Below are 21237 nucleotides of genomic sequence, written 5' to 3'. Positions count from 1 at the left end.
ATGCGTTCACCTTAGAACAACCTAGTTAAGCATTGACACGCTTGGCACCTCTCACTTGTAGTGCACATGCTTGGCAGGCTCAAGATTGACCTTGAGGCTCAGCAGATCCGGCCTCGAGTAATGTCCAACCACATCAAGCAGCTGCTTAGCGTAGTCAATGGTACTTAGCTCAATCTCCGCTGAGAGAATGCCCTCTTCACCAGGATCCAACGGATCAACCAGCGCGGTACCGTCAGGCCCGAAAAGCATCGCGAACCCTCCGCCTGGGGTCTTCACATAAGGGTTACCAACCAGTTTTAGTTTCTCGCGACCTTTGTCACTCAGCACCTGAGTACTGCATATAAAAAAACAACCACCTTCCATCGCCATGAACTGACAAGCAAGACGATCTCCTTCGGCAGTCGTCAAGTACAGCGAAGGGAGATTGTCAGGTTTGTGGAAGAAAGGTGGCCAACCCCCGACGTGGATATCAACTCCCTGGCTGTATTCGTGGTATCGCAGCAGAGGCTGGAAGTGTTCCCAGCAATTGAGGCCGCCAATCTTACCAAATGGGCTATCAACGACGTTAATCAACCCATCAGCCTGTCCGTCGCCCCAAACTGACCGCTCCACGCCAGTTGGCTTAATTTTACGGCGGTGTAAGACAATTGTTCCAGTAGGGTCAATGAAAGATTGCGAGATGTATAAGCTGTCCCCATCTCGCTCGGAATATCCCAAAACGATGAAAATGCCTGCCTTTTTAACGGCTTCACGAATTTGGTCCATCTCAGGAGAGTCTTTGACGAGAGAATTGGCCATGTATTCGTGGAGCATGGGGGCATTTGGAAGATAGGGCTCAGTCCAGATGCTCCTAAGACAATCAGTATCATCCTTCAGATCGTGATGGAATATTTTCACCCCTACGTACCATGGATATCCTGGAACGAATAACTCTGGGAATCCTAGCACATTGACTCCGTCTTTTCCAGCCTGCTCCACCAATGAAGTGACTTTCTTGACGGACTCCGGTAAGTTGAGCCATGCAGGCTCCGCTTGCACAGCACCGATCTTAATTTTCTCGCTCATTTTTCTTTTCGCTTGTCGCTTTTCGCAGGCTTGCTTTTTATACAAAAAAATTCTCTTGAGGAATGGAATTATTTTATAGAAGAACTATTGCGTAGATTGTATGGATTTCTGGAGTGCAATGAAGATACTGCATTGGGACGCGACTAAATATCCGCGAATAGCTTCATTGGCTCCCTTTTCTGATTAGTGAACAAAAAGGTGAGTGATTAGTATCGTCTTACAAACATAACGCAAATTGGGCGTCAAGCTTCGTCTTCCCTACTAAGCGAACTCCATTTGTAATGGAGCTTAAGTCAATGCCAAGGGTTTTTTTAAATGCAGGCGAGTCAATTGTCGCCGCGTATGGCACATTGCCACCTCGATGTGATACTGTTGGAAGGCCGTAAAGTCCTTGATTTGTTTTTGACATTGATAATCCAAACTCGAGACCGAATTACTTCATCATATCTGATTCAAGTTAGTGAATCATACATGCATCACTAGAGTCCTGTTTTGAATGTACGAGGAAGATGCGGAAGGAAAAAGTCCCCTTAGAAATTCACAAAAGCTGTCATATCACACAGTAGTCATTCTATTACACTTGACTAGTCTGAATAGTTCGCTTACGGGAAAAGATCCTAGCAGTTGCCTATTTGATCATTCCGAGATGACTATCAATATAGCTCCCCATTGCCTTACTCGGGTTTGAAAAGTTTGTTGCAGACAATACATTCCAGCTTAGCAAAGCGCATTCTGGACACAAAAATCACCTCCATTATTTCTTCTTCTCCATTATTTCATTGATTTCATAACACTATTACAAGTGCCGCCATGATCCGAAATATGAATAATGTATTAAGCAATGAAGTACAGCACAGCAACTACGCTATTTAGAGAGAGTGATTTCATATTATGCCGGCACTTGACAAAAAGGCAAATACCTAGTGATCCTGAAATGCCTCATATCTGGATTTCAGCTAATCAAAAAGCGCCACGCCTCCTGCTTTCCATGTATCTCTTACTGAGCCCCGGCTGTGTCATCTGAACCGTCTAGCTTGTACAAGGGCTCGAGTTTCGCTTTGCGCTGGAAGAAGATGTACTTCTTAATCCACCAAGGCAGCCAAGTGCCGACTTGATAAGACACATGACGTCGAGTTGGCACACCAAATATGTAATCGAGCTCCTCCAAGGTGCGTTTCCTGGTTTCAATTTAGCGGTTGTCTCGCCGTTAGCTTCTGAAAGGGTAGAGTGACATACATGGTTTCTGGAACGATGAAGAAAATGACAACGAAAGCAAGCATATTTAATCCCGCATAGAAACCAAATGCACCAGTAGGCCCGAGTCCTTTCAGTAGTGAGGGAAAAGTAAGACTCAAAGCACTACCAACAGCATTGTTAATGCAGATTGTTAAACCCGCGCCAAGCTCGCGGTGAGACAAGGGAAATGCCTCAGCAAAGTAAATGGATGGTAACGGCCCAATCCCTTATTTTTATTTAAGTTTAGCAATTCGCACTTCGTACTTTATTCGCGAACATGGATACTTACCAGGTCCATAGAAAGCTGTGAAGAGATAGACGAAAAAAGCTATACAGGGAATTCGAGCGCTGTTTTCGGTGGACATGAGAAAACAGAGCCCAGCCGCGAGAAGGCACCAGGCCATGTTTGGAAACGTTGTGAGAAGTAGATTGCGACGGCCGAAAGTATCCATGGTGTAAACTGCTGGAAAGGCGAAAACGAAGAGAACAAGGCCAAACCCCATGGAGGCAAGTAAGCTACTAAGCGTTGAGTAGCCAGCCTCAACAAATATGGTTGAGCTATAGAAGGCCATGCTATGTAACACATAGTCAGAATCAAGTATTAATTCGCTGCTAATGAGAAAGGGCCACCTACATGTTGATGCCTGAGAACTGTTGGCTGATGACGATCCATCCACTAGCAACAGCAGCTCGCCGAAGCCGGGGAACTGAGAACAGCTCCCATGCTCGATGCCAAAAGCTCACACCTGCAAACGCGTCTCTCTCTTCCATAACTTGACAATGGGCGTAGTACAAATCTCTTGCCGACTGCATCTCAGTATTTCTCAGGCGGCAGAAAGACTGAAATGATTCCAGATACCGTTGCTTCTTCATCAGCCATCGGGGTGATTCTAGATCAATTGTTAGTTTATCATGCTCTACCGTGAAGCCTTCAGTACCACATTCTGGTAACTACTATTATCGCTACTTCTTCATCAGCTGATAGACTCACCAGGGCAGAACCAGACAAAGACTACCACGGGAATGGCCGGCGCAAATGCAGATGCGAGTTGAAATCTCCACGCCAACTTTCCAACCCGATAAAAGATCAGGTTGACACAGTATCCTACAAACATTCCAAAGGATACCCATAGTTGGAAACTTGTAACTAATCCACCTCGAATAGATGCCGGCGCGACCTCTGCCGAGAAGACCGGGATGGTCGAGATCTTGATGCCCATTCCGAGACCCATAAACAAGCGGCAGATCATGAGACCCCACCAGTTTTGTGTAAAGGCTTGAGCCAAGACGGGGAAAATACAGAATAGTCCTGTAGCGAAGACGGTGCCCCTTCGACCGAGGAGATTATTTACCGGGTCAGCAGCCCAGGCACTGAGAAGCCCAAAAAGCGTGGGGCCTGAGTTGATGACACCAACAAGCCATCCATTGTTCTCAATGCCAAATTCTTGGGGGAATGACAGATTTGCGCCGTTGGCACCAGTGTTGTCCCAGCCTTGGATAGCAGAGCCCAAAGAGCAAAGAGCAATAGTGTAGTAAAGAGCCTTGGGCAAATGCCACCGGTTGGTGACTTCACGCCTTAGCCAATACTTGTCATCGTCAGTCAGCTCTGGAATATCCTCATAGTCAACTGGGTTTTGGGCTGCCAGGGCGCCTCTGAAGAAGACATCTTGTTTGTCTTGGAAACCGTATTCTCTACAGAAAGCGTTGACTTGCGAACGCAGATTATCTTTGGATATTCCCATCAAAGGGTTCCAAATCCTATCAGCAGTCTCAGTTTTATGGTCTCCGGTGATGGAAAGGGGAGTAAACTCACTTGGCGTTGACATTGCGAGAGATATTAGGGCTCGCGTCTTCAACATGGGAAAGAAACTCATCCTTAGGATGCTTCAGATCAGGTGAGTGAGCCATGTCGTCTTGTCGTCTTCAAATTTCCACAGGTAAGAATGCGGATGTGTGTCTTGATGACTCCCACGGAGAAGTGGATGGATGCCAAATAGATTCTTGAACAGCAATATATATATGTTTTCAGTCTCACTTCAACTATCGCGACTTTGGCAGAGTCTTTACCCCCCATGGGGTTCGGTAGCGTATCCACATAACCCCAGGTTTTGTGTCCGGCTCGTTTACCATGGCGCCATGGCTTAGTTGGTTTTGCCTCCCTCGCAGCCACATAGAAACCGTATAGAATTGCATTACGATAACGCCTATTTGCAGCATCATAGAATGAGATCAACTATTTCCACATTGTACGCGAACGACTTGAATAATTCTGGTGATTGCGATACGTTCTTAGGGAAAACGATTTATTTACCCTCATATTTACTCTATGTCTTAATAGACGAGGCCTGTAGAGAAGAATCTGTGAGCACACAACGAAATCGAATGAAATGCAAACTGGTAGATAGGGCATTGCACTGACCACGTATTCCCATCTAATCCCCTGCAGGCATCCCACCAACTCGTCCGCCACCCGGCATTCCGACGCCGGAGTGATTCGTTCACAAAATCTCTCTCCTCAAGCTGCCCTGCGTGTTCTCCAATCTAAGCTGAATTGTGGGGAATTACCTCTCCTGCCCTGCGTGTTGTTCTCTCAGACTATTTAGCCATTTAAGCATTACCTGCTAGTCAGCCGCTATCACACGAGCCGGCTCACAGAGAAATTGCTTCCAAGGCTCATGTTAAACTTTAGGAGTGGCTACTGGTTACTAACCCTCCAACCGATACAGTTTCGAGCGCATTCAGTGAAATACGGAGAAAGGACTTTTATCTACCTAAAATGGACCTTCTAGAATACGTTATTGCCCGTATTTTCTTTTGGTATCCGCTACTATTACTATCCTCTTATATTATCCAGTAACCATAAAGGATCGAAGAAATCTTGGTGTCTCCTCATACCAGTTTTAGTTACTGGCTAACTACGCCCTAAAATTTCCCCCGCTTCTATTGCCGCTCTCGTGGATCCTGCCCTGCGTGTTTCAAGCTCATGCCCTGTGCAGGTTCCCTGTGCAGGTCGTTGAGCGTGTTGAGGAGATTGGCTACCTGGCAAGAAGACAGTGTTTACGGAATGTGGGAGGGTCAGTGATGAACTGCTTTGCCCAATGAAAAAAGTGCGGTGGATGTCAAAGTCTGGGAATAGCTTGTGGTGGCCTGTTAGGCTACCTCCTTCCAACCACAGGTCTTCGGTAAATTTGAATCCGAGACAACGTTCAAGTAGGTAGAATAAAATGAATGGTAGTGGCTACAAACAGTGGGTAAGCTCTTGATTCAATTGGTATATAAACCGACCCATCCAAGTATTGCCGTCTGGTCAAAACACACTTCATAGCACAGACTTGGTCTCGTTCATTTGGGAAAACGACGGCCGCCGACAAAATCACCCATCAATCCTGACAAACTTGATTATATCTATACTTGCTACGTTGCGTACAAAATGGGTAGCAAGGAAGCCCAAACATGGCTGGAGAAGCTCGAGGAGCAACGTAGGTCTATTCATACAATCCAAACGAGTGACGCATTCCAGCTAATCGTAATTCTAGTCAATGTCGATGTCGACTGGATGGACCCCGAATACATCAAAGCCATGCCCATAAAGCCGCATGACCAGACAAGCAACCAGCTATGGGTAGATATCCAGCTCGGCCATCCTTCCAACGCCGAACTCCTAGTTCAGACCGCGAATGAACTAAAGGACAAAGGCTGGTTGGCTATATATACTAGAATGGTACATAAAACGCAGTTCCGGCGCTTCCATGTTGAGAAAAAGAATTCCATCTAATGATATTCTTTAGGCAGTCTTAATGTGCAAGAAGAATATTGATCTGATTCAAGGCCGTGTCCTGCTTCAGACCCTACCCTCCAAGGCATATGATACTCAGGCAACTCTTGACCACGCACGACTGTATGACCAGGAGTTTGCAAGAGCCAATATTGGCCGAGACAGATACTGCATCAAGATACCATCCACTGGCCCAGCCTTGAATGCGGCTAAGATTCTAAGCTCCGAGGGAATTCCGACACTCGGAACAGCATTATTTGGTCTTCCGCAGGCTATTGCCTGTAGCCAGGCAGGAATGCTATACATCAGCCCATATTTCAATGGTTCGTCCAAAGTTCTTATATTTCATGAATATGTGAACTAATACTAAGGTTCATTCAGAAACTCGAGCTCATGATGATCTATCCCTTTGGCCCGATGTTGAAGACCCTGCCACCCAGCATCCCATGAGCGCCCGAGTCTTCCAAATTCTCGAAACATACAGACGATTGTATAAAGAGACTGGCAAAGAGCAGCCACTTCTCAAGAATGCGAGGTGAGATATATATACGCAATCTGAATCCCCCTGAACAAGGAATAAATCGGCTGACTGTTCCCACTCAGCTTCATCTCTGCTAAGGAAGCTATGGCGGCTGGTGAATTAGGTTGCCACTCCGCCACAATCTCCCATACGGTTCTAGATCAGCTTGCAAAGCTCAAATATGACGGTACCAAGCAACCTGGTGAAGGCACGCCTAAGCCCGTCCATGTGTACAGAACCCCTCCCCAGACATCCGAAAGGCTCCGCAAGCTCGCCAAGGTCGACCCGCTTGCCGCCGCAGAATGGGATGGCAAGCTGGCCAGCACTGACATTGACTACCTCGCCAACGGCGGAGAAGAGCTGACTAAAGCGATTGAGGCTGACCCCATTACCAAAGAAAGATTGGCAATCGCTCTAGAGCTCTTTACCGGAGGCGAAAACAGGAGCAAGGACAAGATCGACACAGCGGTTCAGGCCTTGTGAGGCTGTGTATTGAATGCCGGGCTTCGCGGTACATAGATGTGTAGAGTCGTGGGAAGGAGGGCTGATCCGCTCTAAGCTATGGGTAGTCGTATTCAACCAGTATAAATATATGTGTCGTTGTGGAATATTGATGGATCGGCCATGTGCATCATCGACGTGTTAAATCTTAGAGTCTCATCCTCGAGGTTATTGGTTGCCATGTCGTATGGCATTGGCAGATGTGTGTAAGATGGTGATTTCGGAGGTGCGGCGGCGTTATAATCGGCGGCCAGAGTCAGTGAATTGGGGATGGTGAAATCCATCTCGGTTGACATCCATGGAATGTCCATGCTCATTGATGCTGATGGGAGATTTGTCTCAGCTGTTCGAGCCATGACAGGCTCCGATGTCAGATCGTGTTCTGTAGCTACAAATGAGGACTGCTCTTCTAGATATAGCGGACGACCTCCAGCTGCCCCTTGCTCATTGTTGGCCCCGACTGAGATGGATGAAACGCCGGTTCTCAACATGGAGGCGCTGGCCTCGTCTAATATCGGTACTGAGGTAGTCTCAGAATCATCTGCTGTAACTCGAACCTGGCGAGCTTCAAGGCCCGCATTCAACCGCCATGTATTTAACTCGGAGAGGAGATCATCGCGCTCGGCTACAAGACGATTGATCCTCTGAAGAGATTCAGCGATCTCTTTCTGCTCGGCCTTGTGTAGCGCAACGCTTTGGTCAATGACAACGTGCTTGGACAGGCGGTTAGGATCCGTAGATCGAAGTGACGGTATAAGGCTCGCAAGTGTCTTATCTCTCCATTAGCGGCGTACATAGAGAAACATTACCGAAACTTACCGTCAGCCGTTCCTTGAAAGCCTCTCGTCGGGATCGTTCAAATACGCGATGGGCTGCGCGATCATCTGCAGTCCAGTTTCTGATGCGTTTTTTTTTATTTCGATCGGGCGACGAGGGCGCGGCCGTCGAGTTGGACTGGTCTGCCATGGGAGGCGAAGCGTTCTCCGTCGATGACATATTGGTCCCTGTGGCGAATATAATACCAAGGCCTGGGAGTGCGGAAACAACAGACTGGGGAGAGAGTATTGCTGGCGATCCTTTCGACCAAGCTGAAGCTATTTCGAATCTTCGAATACCCACAAGAAACCAACAGCTGCGTCTACAAAGACAAGCATCCAAGCATCGTGAGCTGACAAAGAGGGGAAGCATGGAGTTGAGTGGCGAGGCTGGGGCTCGATATTAGCGCCCATGTGCTCAGTTGCTCAGGTGCTTCAGCGCTTCTAGCGGCCGCTTTTTAAGCTCCGATGGGAATCTGGGGTGCATGAACCGCTAAGCCCACACTGGCGAAGGACCTGCGAAAAAGAGTCAGCTGACCGATGTCACGATGATAGCAAACACATGAACAACAGGAGATGCATGTCTCTGGAGAGTGTGGTTTTGATTCTCTGTAGTTGTAGTTTGACTGTATTAGATCTGGCGAATCTGCTGCACGAAAGCGACCAGAAAATTGTGCGCCTCAAAAGCTTCTATGGGAGCATTGACGGGATCTTCGACAAGGAACATTGAACACGTATGGTCGCACCCACTCTCCCAGGGTGAGACAAAGTGATTCAACAGTTGAGATGTTCTTGGTTTGATGTAATTCATGTATGTTATGCTCATGCCTATTCAAAACGCCGTCCCTGTCATCCCAATCATCTCAATACGCTCATATCCCCTTGATACCATTCAGATATATCCGTTGTCATGTCCAACCCACCTGCACCTAATCCCCCAAAATTATGATCCATATTCATGCTTCCAAAGTCTTCGGCATTCATAAAGTATGAAAGCCAGTCCGTCGTCATAAACGAGTCAAGTGTTGTATTCGGGTAAGGAGGGAACTCGGCATTCATAGCCGGTGAGCCATCCGGCAAAAGCCCATGTAGATTCAGATCGGGTGTTCCGTGGAGTAGCTCATGCCCTGAAGATGTAATTCCATCTGCCGAAGTGACAGCTACGTCTCCTGAAGAGTGCATTCCATCTCCGTAAGCGCTGCTGCCAGCTTGAGACGAGATGCTAGTACCATCCGTCATGCCCGTCGATGCCGGACCACTCTCCGGTTGTAAGTCTGCTGAAGTAATCAAGGGCTGCAGCTTTGGATATTCTGGCCGCGGAGAGAAGCGCCTCATGGTTGCCGAAAAGATTCGGTCCAAGACATCGCGGCTTCGCTTAGCCTCGGGCCAGTATTCTCCTGTCGCACTGAGAATATCCGACGCCGCCTTCAGAGATGTGGTCAAGCAGTCGAAATTGACTTGATCAGCAATACCTTCCGGTGTCCAGACACAGTAGAAGATGGTCATGATACACAAAAATAATGAATGGACGGTTAGCCATCCATACCGCAGCTGATTGTCGCCGTATAGTCTTGCATAGAGCTTGCTGCAGGAAATTGCGCTGCTGAAACATTCGCCCAAGGCTGACTTTGTCGGTTGCTGGAACAGGGGGTTCGGGCGAAGCACAAGCATCATCAGTTCATGGTATCTGATCTCGCAAAGATCGATCAAATAGAAAGTGCGCTCGCCTTCGGCGTGCTTGGGAATGTCCTGTCGCCACTTCCGCAGACGACTTATCATGTCTGTTTTCCATGCCGTTACATCGTTAATAGCGGGAGATACATAAGGCGGATAGCTTCGATCAGTGCAAAACAAAACCGTCTTTACCTCAGAACTGAATCTCGCCCATTTAAAGAGATGGATTGCGCTTGACATGGTAGTAAGGCTTCCTGGAGGCCTTGTCGAAGGCCGCACCCCTTCCTCGGTCAACTCATCATCGTTTACGTCCATGGGTAACTAGGTAGCCACGGTGTTAGCAAAAAAAAAAAAAAACCCCCTTCATCTGGACATATATAAACTCACTCTCAAATCACATTGCTCATCAAAAAATCCCAGCGGCCGGCCCATGATCGTGCATAGTTGTCTGTTCATGGTATATGTGCACCAAAAAATTCTGGTACGGAGTTCCACCTGCAGAGGGTTAAAGTGCCTGGGATTCCGAACATCACGATGCAAGCCCAGCTCCAAACATGATGCCAGTGAGTGGTAGTGAAGTGTCCACAGATTGAGTCCGGACGATGGGTCGTGAAGGGTATACATCTCCAGCAACAAAAGACACTGGCATGTGACGAGTGACGGCGTTCTAAAGACGGTGTCTAGACGCTGCAGGGCCGAGGCATAATAGCCCTCACCCAGCATGTGCCGCCTCGAGCGACGACCGTATATCGTGGCACCGATAGCTAGTACCATGAATGCGTGGAATTCCTCTAGCGCATCCAGAGTCTCTCCATTGTAGAGTTTGTGGAGGATGGCATGGTGTGAGGGTTCGTGGAGGAAAGGAAACTGTAGGTGGACGGAGTCGAAGTAGATTTGAGTGAGGAACATGGCTTGCCTCTTGTCATTCGGGAAATCCTTGGCCTGCAAGTCGACCAGGTCCCCAGGTAGGAACACATCGGTATCGTCGCACGCAGTGCCGCGAAGGTTTACCGTCTCAATATCTGCAACATGTGCTAAGCCCGCAAGCACGAATTTGGTGAAGAAAAGGCCGCTGGATGGCCCCAAGTATCGAAGGTCAGAGCCACCCGAAATGGATATCAGGCCCATCTGCTCTGTAATCTCATGTGGCGAAGTCTCTTCTGGAGAGTCTTGGGAGGCTTGCCGCGTTGAAGATTGTCCACGCTCAACAGCCGATGAGTGAGCTCGCGATGGACGCCCTGGCCCTGTGGTGAGATCGACATCTGGACACCTCTCACGGACAACCGACTCCAGCCATGCAACTCGCGACTCAAGTTCAGTTAAATAGCTAAACAAGGTTATACAAGGTTAGCCCGGCGCAAGCACAGGGACATGAACCCTCATCCGGCGTTCTTACTTTCGAGGTATTTCACGTGAAGTGCCTCCATCCACACATCGAACACCAGCCTTCTGACAACCTGAGCATGCTGGCAGAACACCGTCGCACTGAATACAGCATGATGGTCAGTGGAAATTGATGTGAAATACTACGTGGACATCAGGCCGTGGGGTAACATGCCCGAATCTTTCTTTTTTGACACCTCACACACGCTGCGCTTATCCGGGCTCGAGTCCTCGTTCTTCGGTGAGGCTGAGCCGTGAAGTTTGCTGGATGCGTATCGCGGTCCGGATTCGAGGAGCTCGGGCTGGTCTTTGGCTCCATTCCGGGATGTTTAGCGGGAATCTGAGATGATGGAACTCTCATCCGAGAGATTGGTCTTAGATTTCGCTTTTTCTGTATGAACCAGCATCTCTTATGCGGATCGGATGCGGAGCTTACGGACCATTATTATCAAGCAAAGCGAAACTCGAGAGTCACGTGAGTGTGACCGTAAGATTCTAGCACGTCGCTGGCCATTTTGCTAGGACTCATTTGGCCGCGCCAGCATTTGTCAGCCTAGGCAAAAAGGGTTTTATTGGGGCTGTATCTCGTCCTTGATGCGGACATTTTGAGGAGTTTCGCAGCACGTGCTGTGAGCTCTGCTCCCGTCCGTAGCTCTTGTACGGACTGCAGTGCAAGTAATGCCCCGTATAGATAGTAATCATCGATCCGACGCCTCTGTATAGTAATCATCAATCCGACAACAACGGCTCCCTATTTGGAATCAGGGTGATGATCCATGTGTGCGGCGTTTTCAATGGCTATTTCGTTGAGCCGACACAATTACTGCCGAATTCTGCGCAGACTGTCCGTTTACAAAGTGCAAACACCTGGTAATAAGCTCTCAGAGTACATATGTACATACACATGTATGTAATTTATGACGCTCTACATCTAAGACACTGTTTAAGTATAAGAGCAAAAACAGAAAAGAAGAAGAAGAAAATTGGCAAGCAGCGAGCAATCCGCAAGCAATGTCAATGGGCAGCTCATTGGCAGCTCAATGAGAGAATATGATAGACCAAAGTTCGTTTTCAAACATGTTTTTTCATCGCCTAAATATCTATATCTAAAAAGAGTCTAAAACCCAACCCCAATATAGTGCCCCAGGGATCCTCCGCTTGACCAAATATTCATTACATCATTACCAGAAGAGCGCATGTATCATGTTCTTTTGCCTCCTCATCTGCGTCAACCATCTAGTTCTGTGCAACCAGGACGGCGCGATATCGCACATTGCCCTCAGTCAGTCTGCGCATGGCATCGCTCATGCCAGTCTCGTTGAGCGGGAACTTCTCAATCTGGGGAGTGATCTTGTGCAGAGCGCAGAACTTGAGCATCTTGCGCATCTCAGAAGTGGAGACGACGACTGAGCCTTGGATGCGGATACCCTTGAGGGCGACGAAGAACATGGTGATCTTGGAAGGAGTGAAGTCGACGGTGAGAGGGTAGATTGAGCTGTTGGGGGCCATCAGGGGCACGAGACTAGAAAGTAAATTGTCAGTACTGGCGATTCAATGTTGGGTGTGCTCGCATGTGAAACTTACGCCTCGTAGTCAATTTGGGCACTTCCGCAGAGGAGAAGGTGGTTGATAGGCTCCATCTTGCCCTCAAACTTCTCTCCCTGGCGGAAAACGTGGAACTCCTTGGCACCGAACTTGAGAGCCTCCTCGCGCTTAGACTCGCTGCTGGAGAGGACGACAACGTGGCAGCCCATAGCAGCAGCCATCTTGATAGCAATGTGGCCGAGACCACCAATGCCCATGACGGCAACTCGGTCAGTGGGCTTGATGCCATACTGGTCAAGAACAGTCCAAACAGTAGCACCACCGCACATCAAGGGAGCAGCATCTGCCGGGTCGATTTCATCGGGGATCTGGAAGACGCATCGGGCATCAACAACAGCACCGTGGGAAAAGCTGCCGGTGTCGGTATCGGCATTGCCATATGCAACAGCGTTGGCGCAGTACTGGTCCCAGCCTTGAAATCATTGTTAGCAATGCTTTGTACATGTAAGCAAGCACCCGCCGATGCAATGTGTATACTTACCAGTCAAGCACTCCATGCAGTTACCACAAACTTGGCGGATGTATCCAAAGCCGACAACATCGCCAACCTTGAAGCCGGTCACAGCGGGGCCGAGTTCCTTGACGGTTCCGATACCCTCGTGTCCGAGAGTAATATCAGAGTGTCTGAAGTGCAGGTCGGTGCCGCAAACACCGGAGTGTGTCATCTCGATAAAGACATCGTTAGGGCGGAGTTGTCTGGTAACGGTCTTGCGGACGGGAACATCGCCCTCAGCTCCGCGGTAGACGTCAAAGGTGACTTGGCTGCTCATTTTGGCTGTGTTGGTAATATTAGGAGAATGTTTTGTGGTTTTGTTGCTTGTTGTGAAACTGAAGGAGTTTAGATTCTTGAGTATCGAAGTTGCTTTCGTATTGTATTGTATTGCTGATGATGTTCTGGATGATTAAAACTTGTTTCGAAGCGCAGATCCATGTCTCTTTAATACTTTCATCGCGGCAAACCTCTCAACCATCAATTGCAAGCCAATCCCGGCAATCTAACCCAACACCGCCAACACCGATAAAACGGAGAATAATTACAAACATGCTTCGTAATACCTCGGAGAGCTCTCCGTGTCAATGCGCCTTGTTTAAAACACCGGAAGATCCCATCGACGGAAGGAGTTCCATGCCCACGGATTGTCCCGCGCACAAAAACAAAATAAGCCTAGCGGGAAGCATTGTCTTCTTCTAGAAAGTTTTTAAAGTTCGCTGATTGGATGCTTTCCTTCCATCGAGAGGATTTTATGGGGCGTTTAATTCAATAGTGACATCATGTCCGACGCCCTGCTTATCTCATCGCCGAGATACAAAGTTTCGCCCAATGGAAGAGATTTCACCATGCCATCATTCTCTGCCGAGGGAGGTGATATTCCAGTGCAAAGAGTCTCGAATGTCGACTGATTATTAATTTACGCGAACGCTAGCATGACCATTCTCGTTTCAAACGAAAGGGGTACGACTGAGATAGTTTTGTCTATCATTTAGCTAAATGATAGGGCATTGTACAAATGTCGATACACTCCTTAATTAGCAAAATGGATGCATATTACCACTGATAGGCATACTTGTAGGAACGTGGTTGATCTATTACGCGTAGAAAATGATGTCAAGAGTGGTTATGAACTAATATCCGCATTACAACCAACTGTTTCGGAGTAGAGGTAGGCCCGTTTAATCGCCCATTCAGTATCCAAGCCGGTTGCATCAACTTCAGGTGGAATCCCAAAGACATGGATCGAAAATAGACGAGTCAATTTTTTGCAGTTATGTCGGAACAATGCCGCTTTTTAGTTCATTCTTTTGCATCGTATCCTACAGCTAATATTACCAGGATACCAGATGGCTCCATACAAGTTCCGTGGCTGGTCAGCCGAGGCAGAAGATTGAGCGAGTCAGAAACAACAAACCGAGTGGAAATGAGCATTGGCAGGGGAAAAAAAGGAGTATATCGGAAGAGGGGCCACAGCAAATAGAATTCTACACAGAATCAGGGCGTTCAAAGCCGCACCACTGAGTTATCCATAGAGATAATCTTTACACGAAAGATTCGGGTTTTAGGGTAGGCTAGGGCGGTCTTGGTTCAAGATCTGATCGGTTCCTCCGTCTTAGTCCACCATCTAGCCCACCCGGGCGGCCACTATACAGTTCTCGTACTAGAGAGCCCAGCCGTGTTTTAGAGCAGCTCAGGAGACTGGAGAAAGATGTATGCTTCTAGGGAGTTTTGCAATATCCTCATACTTTGCAAACAAATGATTAATTGACAATTCTTCGCAACATATAACGATAGAGCTCAAATAAGCAGCTAAAATTCAAAATCTTCTGGAGAAAGCTCTTCAATGCCTGTCATCAGGTCGCTGCTCATGTCGGTGAGGACGCACCAGCCTGGGTCCCATTCCATCGCTGCCGAGGCTAGATAGGATGCTGACTCGTCCTGAGTGGATGCCACTTCTTCCGCTTCTGCAAACCCGCCGAAATGGCCCCGGTCAAATCCACGATGGCTGATATATTCCAGCGAAAATCCGTCCAGGCTCCATGGATTTTCTGCGACTGGATTGCTCACTGTCTGGTCCGTCGAGTTGTAAGGAGGCGGAGGGGGTATGTCCGCCTCGCTGAGATTATGTCCGGCCGGCTGGGCCAGATGTCGGAGATCCGTGCGGCGAGACCGCTTGCGGATCACCGCTCCGAAAAATGGGATTATGACTTCCCGACTTTCGTCCGCCGTTATGGGATCGTTTAGGCTGAGCGTTTGAAGCACTTTTCGACACTGCGCTGCTACTTTGCACTCATTTTGAACCTCTTCCCCAAGTAAAAGCCTATCGGTAGTCGCCACCAGCTCCAGATCCTCATCTACACTGGACGAGCGACCTACTGCGCTGCAGTGGAAAGTGCTGATGAGAAGAACAACAGCGGCAGTAAAGCACGCGAAATCCGTTGTCTTACATTCGAATAAGCAAGAACCAGACTTGTTTTTGCAGCGCAGAAGCCGATATCTCCTCAAAATTTGCTTGGCCGATTCTATACAGGCCATTCTGCTGAAGTAGTGAGGTGAGCTCGCTGTTGATTCTACCAGAAAAGGCAAGTGAAGGTACAGCTTGACCCAAAAGAAGTAGAACTGTTGCAGCAGCAGCTCTCTGAAATCACTTAGCTCTAATCCTTGTAATTGGAAATGATCCATGCTTTCCGGAACGGACCACCAATCCTCTGGCTGCGTCGATGCAATGGACGATAATTCTTCGTCCAGTTCCATCGCCTTCGCAAACGACGGCTTGCCAGCGGTCATATTGCGGTCAATGATCCTTCCACAGATAATGGCGCATCTGAGAACAAAGTAAAATCCTTGGCCCATCCCAGCCGCTGTGAGAACAGATTGGTAATGGTTGTCGTTCAGCACGTAGGGCAAGCCAAGGAGCATACTGCAGAATCTATCGCCGTGGTAAATGGCGCACCAGAGCCTCAGCTCTGTGCGGGAGTAGTTCTTCCCACAGCACAAGCCCTAAACACAAGTCAGATAAGTTTGTTTATCTCTTTGACGACGGATCAGAAACAGGACACACCATCAGCTGCGTTGCGGAAGCGCCTTTTCTCCATACGAGCCAAGCTCTCTTGGGCTGCCCGCAATCGGTATACGATTTCGCAAGCAAGATTAAGCATTCCAGGCCCTCTATAGTTGCTGTGTAGTTGATGTCCGAGATGACAAGGTCGTCTACCAGGGTATACAGATAGCGATGCTTATTCAAGCTACGGGCAAACGCAACTGCAAGGGCGCCAATGTCAGCTGGGTTGCTGCTTGTATATGTTCGCTTGCAAAAGGCCTCTATCGTCTGAGAAGGGGCTTCAGAAATAGCATATGCCTTTGAGCGGAAGCTGTCCCACCACGACCCATTTTTGGTGAGAACAGACATGATGGTGTCATAGCCTGGTAGCATTGAACGTATTGTAGAGCACACGTATGCGGATTTGTCTTCAAGCGGTAGTAGGAAGGGAGGGTACATCCTCTGGTCTCTGTCGAGAAGCTGGCTGAATGTTGAGCTGGCATAGGCTGTCTGGAGTATAGGGGAGCCGCTTTCTCCCGTTTTTGCCGAGGCTGAGAGCTTCAAAATTGTGTTACCATTAGCCCCGAATGACTGAATGAACACATATCATGAGCTCTATCTTTAAGCTCACCTTGGCATCCACAAGCAAAGATACGATCGGGGCATAGTTTGCTCTCTCTGATACGAGGACATCCGACGTCTCGGCATCTCCACTGAATTTTGGAGGTTGGTCGGCTGATGTCCCATTCCGGCCTTGAGATGCCTTCTCATTGGCAGGTTGTTTCCGCGGCACGCTAGATTTCGATTCTGAAATGCCGACATCCTCGTAGCCCTGCTCAATACAGCGGCCATCACGCGATTTGCATAGGACGCACACGGGATCGCCAGGAGGATACACACAGCGAGTTTTACGTCTTCGGCCTTGAAAAAGCAACCATCAATATTCCAAAGCTCTACAACAGCTGTCTCCATAACATTGAAGACGAGCCTGTGTGTAATGTGCTCCGCACAGGTACATGGAGAGGAGACGCAATGTATGGACCTACATTCGGTGCAACTTCGGGTTCCCTTGCGCATCTTCCGCACTCGATGCGGAAGCGGGTTCGATATCGGTACACTTGAAGGCTCCTCCATGTCGGACGAATGACTGCAATGCTTCCTGGAAACAAAATTCCGTAAATACGGCACGGCGGACAAACTCAGCTGCAACTCAGAGAGCTTGATTGATCCTGTTTTGGTGCGCGAGATCAGGAGCAAAGGATCTTGTCCGTGGACGAAGCATTTATTGCTGCTTCGTCCGCTCACGTGATCGGACGGTTGTCTTTCACCAGTTGGCTGCGTGTCAGCATGGTGGCCCAATGGCTTCTTGTCCGGCTGTTCGTCCATGACATGAGTTGGAACTAAGCCTTGCCCAGCTCCGGATTTAGCGGGATGGCGTCACGGAACGTTGATGCGCTCCGAAAAGAAATAGTAAACATGGGCGAACACAAGTCAAGAGAATGGCCTATGTGCCAAGACGAAGGGATATATATAAATGGCGTTCAGTTCTCGATTCGAAATGAGAGTTCACAATCACAATCCTCACACAGCAATAACAGCAACAACAGAAACAAGTAACTCACAACTTCTCTTCATCGAGACTTATAAAACCATCAATACTACTTTCTATTCTATAAGTAGCATCTCTACACATCTCACAATGGCCCCCCTTGTCTTCCTCGTCACCGGATCCACTTCTGGCATTGGTGCTGCCTTGGTGGATCACATTCTTTCTCGGGGAGACAAGGTCATTGCAACTGGCAGAAAGGTCGAGGAGCGACTTGGCCACCTCAAGCCCAAGTCGGATAGCATTGCCCTCCTGGAGCTCGAGGTCACCGCTCCAATTGAAGAGATCAGGGCCAAGATTGAGACGGCATGGAACATCTTCGGCCACATTGATGTTCTGATGAACAACGCTGGCATGTCAGCCATGACAACCATCGAAGACGCAAGGTAAGCTATTCATTCGCAGTGGATCATCCATACGATCGGTTAACTCATTTCTCTGATTCGGAACAGTGATGCATATGTGCAAAACATGTTCGATGTCAACCTCTTTGGACCGGTTCACTTGACCCAAGCCATTCTGCCCTTCTTCCGTGCTCAGGGTAAGGGTTGCATTGCGTTCACTTCCTCCAGTTCGAGCTGGATGGCCCTCCCCACAATGTCCCATTATTCGATGGCCAAGGCAGGTCTCAGTTCTTTCGCAGAATGCCTTCATAAGGAGGTCAGTGATCTGGGCATTCGAAGTGTTGCATTCGACTGCGGTGGCTTTATCACCAACCTCATGCAGCCCCGTGAGGGTGCTCACGCCAGCCCTCCCGGTGCTGAACCTACCGATGCATACAAGCCTCTTCTTGGTAGCATTATCGGCATGTTTTCAAACAACCCCATGGGTCTCATGCCAGGATCACCTGCCAAAGCTGCTTCTACTATGATTGATGTGATTAAGGGAGAGGGCGTTGCGGCTGGCCGACCATGGGCTGTCCGAGTTATCTTGGGCTCAGATGCACTCGACAGCGCGAGAAATCGACGAGAAGACGAACTTAAGCTGCTCAAGGCCTGGGAGCCCGTTAGTGCGAGCACCGATGAACGAAAGTTCGCACCTAGAGATGATCTTCGGAAATTCACCATTGTCACTGGCACAGAGCAGCTCTAAATGTGTTCTCATTTTGTATCATAATAGACAGCGATAGAGATCTGGAGTGTTTGCGTTACTCTTCATATTGATAACTGTATTCTTAGACAGATGCGAATGTAAAAATAACTCCCGTCTATTGAAGACTTTCCAGAGATTTGATGCGCGTGCAATCATGCTTTGTCGTTGCCCATAAAAACTGTTGTAGGAAGAGTCTAAGCAGCTTTAAGCTTATTATAAGACATCCGATAAAATTCACTCTATTTACTCGGCCTATCTATTTAGTCTCTAATACCCTGCTTGTCTAAAACCCTGGTAATTCACAAAGAGAGAAATCCCTAGACTGAACTTGGTATTATTGCCTGCTTGTAAAAGAGAGGCACTGCCTTCGACAATTAGGCTCGGAAGAAATGCCATCTACCTAAAAAAAGAGGCTATATCGTTCACGCCCAATGCCGTGGTGTTGAGATGAAAAGCGCGAGAGGAAGTAATCTGGCAAAAGAGAGAAATAAGCGTCTTTACTACAGCAACAACAATAAAGTGTACCCGCTGCAACGGGGCTGTTTAGTTGGACTGTAATAGATGGTATGATTGAGGTAATGACTGTCTACAACTAATATACCATTGTCCTTCTCTGAACAATTTTCATCTTTTTTTGCATATTTTCTCGGCGCATGCGTAAAGTCTCGCCATGATGCTAGCCCAAAATACACGTACCAGCCTCATTTAAGACCTCATGAATCAGCGCACATTTTCTTTTAATGGAAAACATGAATAAATATCTGTAAAATGAGTGTCACGAAAAAAATGATCTCAAGCCTCTGCTTGGTAGTGCGATCGAGTAATGTTTCCATCAGGATCGCGAACCGCAAGACCCTGATTGCAACAATCAGTAGTCATCTCCACGGCTAATGACCTCCTTCACGGTAGGTCTGAGCAAAATCGTCTTGTGTTGTCCGTTAGCATTCGTCTTCCAAATACACAAATGGCTTTTACTCACATGCTCGAATTGGGCTGAATGCGACCCTTTTTTGTCGAGTAAAGGCGGGTAGTCCTCGACGATGCCCGATTTCACAAGAGTGTTGAGCTGCTAGACTGTTAGCTACATCAAGAAGAGCAATGGTTTGGGAGACTCGTCGTGACATACACCAAGGAGATATTTTTCCTGCCCAATTCGGTCCAAGTATCGTCGGCAAAACGGAATAGTGCCGAAATTCTTCTTGATCACATTCAAGAGCGATTTGGCTGAGGACAGACGAAGGTCCACATTTGGCGCATCTGCCCGTAGGGCGTAATGCGATACGTCGCCATGATCGTAAACCCAGCCGTTACCAGTACTGCCGAAAGTCTCAATGGCAAAGATGTCACCCTCTTCCATTTTGGTCATGTCGTCCGACTTTACGGGGGGAATGCTCTTGGTACCGTGGATGCGATATGGCAAGATACTGTGGCCGCCTATGTTGCGAATCGACTTGATTGGATAAGTAGTTCCGTTGATCTCGCATTCATAACTCTCCATGGCCTCTTGGATGTATCCGCCGAGTTCTCCAAGGCGGACATCAATACCTGCCTCGCGGACGCCAGTATTCGTGGCGTCCTTGACGGCTGCAAGGAGGTTGTCATACATGGGATCAAACGCCATTGTAAAGGCGCTGTCGACGATGCGACCATTCACATGGACGCCAATGTCAATTTTCATGACATTGTTCTGCTGAAGCACGACCTTGTCGCCAGCATTTGGGCTATAGTGTGCGGCAATCTCATCAATATTCAGCCCAGTCGGGAAGCCCATGCCGGCAATGAGGGAATCGCCTTCAGCTAAGCCATCGTGTCCAAGTAAACGCCTCACGCTATCTTCGATGCCGTTAGCAATCTCAGTGAGGGTCTGGCCTGGCTTGATGTTTCTCTGTGCCCATTGGCGGACCTGACGATGCGTCTCGGCCGCTTGACGATAATCAGAGAGGAAGTCACTCTTAAGGTTGTCTAAATGACGCTTTTCTTCGTCAGTAGTGCGATAGAGATTCTCATTTTTATATTCGACCTCTTCGCCCTTGGGATAGTTGTTGTTTGGAAATAATTTGGATACAAGTATGGATGGAGGTTCGGTCTGCGCAATAATCTTCTTCTTTTTGTTCTTCTTCTTTTTGTTCTTTCGCTTCTTAGCGTCACTGCCCTCACCGGCAGCGACTTTAATTTCAGTGGCATGTTGGTCTGGATCGTCATCCGAGTCATCACCAGATTGCTCGGCAGCATTTGCTTTGGCGGTTCCGTTAGCACGAGCGGAACCAGCCACCTTTCCAGATGCTTGAACTATCCAAGCTATTAGCTTGTGTTCAGTAGTTTGCCCGCTAAAGGATTGACAAACCGTTGAGCACCTTGCGCTCATCTGAGGGGGTTTTGGCAGCCATGGTGTCGATAAAGACGATTGCTTAAATTTACCGGATCGAAATGGC

The 21237-nt window shown here is 48.3% G+C and overlaps 9 protein-coding genes across 9 annotated transcripts; 2 read left to right on the top strand and 7 right to left on the bottom strand.

Annotated features, from left to right (window-relative positions):
- Nucleotides 1-51: 51 nt before the first annotated feature.
- TRIVIDRAFT_48875 (uncharacterized protein) lies at nt 52-1065 on the bottom strand (the record flags this gene model as incomplete). Its single annotated transcript, XM_014099239.1, has 2 exons — nt 52-850; nt 908-1065. The coding sequence occupies 2 exons, from the start codon at nt 1063-1065 to the stop codon at nt 52-54; spliced, it is 957 nt and encodes a 318-aa protein (XP_013954714.1).
- A 997-nt stretch (nt 1066-2062) lies between these two features.
- TRIVIDRAFT_223834 (uncharacterized protein) lies at nt 2063-4209 on the bottom strand (the record flags this gene model as incomplete). The annotated part of the gene is made up of 6 exons (XM_014099238.1): nt 2063-2243; nt 2302-2527; nt 2591-2874; nt 2936-3191; nt 3293-4059; nt 4115-4209. 6 exons carry the CDS (start codon nt 4207-4209, stop codon nt 2063-2065), a joined length of 1809 nt encoding a protein of 602 aa, XP_013954713.1.
- Nucleotides 4210-5857: 1648 nt separating this feature from the next.
- Nucleotides 5858-7079, top strand: TRIVIDRAFT_154411 (uncharacterized protein; the record flags this gene model as incomplete). The annotated part of the gene is made up of 4 exons (XM_014099237.1): nt 5858-6022; nt 6090-6399; nt 6467-6611; nt 6680-7079. The coding sequence occupies 4 exons, from the start codon at nt 5858-5860 to the stop codon at nt 7077-7079; spliced, it is 1020 nt and encodes a 339-aa protein (XP_013954712.1).
- A 92-nt stretch (nt 7080-7171) lies between these two features.
- TRIVIDRAFT_223832 (uncharacterized protein) lies at nt 7172-8093 on the bottom strand (the record flags this gene model as incomplete). Its single annotated transcript, XM_014099236.1, has 2 exons — nt 7172-7867; nt 7917-8093. 2 exons carry the CDS (start codon nt 8091-8093, stop codon nt 7172-7174), a joined length of 873 nt encoding a protein of 290 aa, XP_013954711.1.
- A 605-nt stretch (nt 8094-8698) lies between these two features.
- TRIVIDRAFT_209628 (uncharacterized protein) lies at nt 8699-11412 on the bottom strand (the record flags this gene model as incomplete). The annotated part of the gene is made up of 5 exons (XM_014099235.1): nt 8699-9907; nt 9974-10913; nt 10983-11071; nt 11176-11282; nt 11406-11412. 5 exons carry the CDS (start codon nt 11410-11412, stop codon nt 8771-8773), a joined length of 2280 nt encoding a protein of 759 aa, XP_013954710.1.
- Nucleotides 11413-12205: 793 nt separating this feature from the next.
- On the bottom strand, nt 12206-13344 carry TRIVIDRAFT_202754 (uncharacterized protein; the record flags this gene model as incomplete). The annotated part of the gene is made up of 3 exons (XM_014099234.1): nt 12206-12491; nt 12554-12986; nt 13056-13344. The coding sequence occupies 3 exons, from the start codon at nt 13342-13344 to the stop codon at nt 12206-12208; spliced, it is 1008 nt and encodes a 335-aa protein (XP_013954709.1).
- Nucleotides 13345-15239: 1895 nt separating this feature from the next.
- Nucleotides 15240-17217, bottom strand: TRIVIDRAFT_114486 (uncharacterized protein; the record flags this gene model as incomplete). The annotated part of the gene is made up of 4 exons (XM_014099233.1): nt 15240-16067; nt 16129-16587; nt 16751-17028; nt 17154-17217. Coding segments are annotated over 4 exons (1629 nt in total), but the record flags the coding sequence as incomplete, so codon positions are not given.
- A 589-nt stretch (nt 17218-17806) lies between these two features.
- Nucleotides 17807-18805, top strand: TRIVIDRAFT_69040 (uncharacterized protein; the record flags this gene model as incomplete). The annotated part of the gene is made up of 2 exons (XM_014099232.1): nt 17807-18099; nt 18166-18805. The coding sequence occupies 2 exons, from the start codon at nt 17807-17809 to the stop codon at nt 18803-18805; spliced, it is 933 nt and encodes a 310-aa protein (XP_013954707.1).
- Nucleotides 18806-19673: 868 nt separating this feature from the next.
- On the bottom strand, nt 19674-21192 carry TRIVIDRAFT_192745 (uncharacterized protein; the record flags this gene model as incomplete). The annotated part of the gene is made up of 4 exons (XM_014099231.1): nt 19674-19730; nt 19785-19871; nt 19932-20995; nt 21150-21192. 4 exons carry the CDS (start codon nt 21190-21192, stop codon nt 19674-19676), a joined length of 1251 nt encoding a protein of 416 aa, XP_013954706.1.
- Nucleotides 21193-21237: the final 45 nt, after the last annotated feature.

Source organism: Trichoderma virens (genome assembly GCF_000170995.1).
Source record: "Trichoderma virens Gv29-8 chromosome Unknown TRIVIscaffold_79, whole genome shotgun sequence".
Taxonomy (NCBI): domain Eukaryota; kingdom Fungi; phylum Ascomycota; class Sordariomycetes; order Hypocreales; family Hypocreaceae; genus Trichoderma; species Trichoderma virens.
This window is presented reverse-complemented; position numbering and strand designations above follow the sequence as displayed.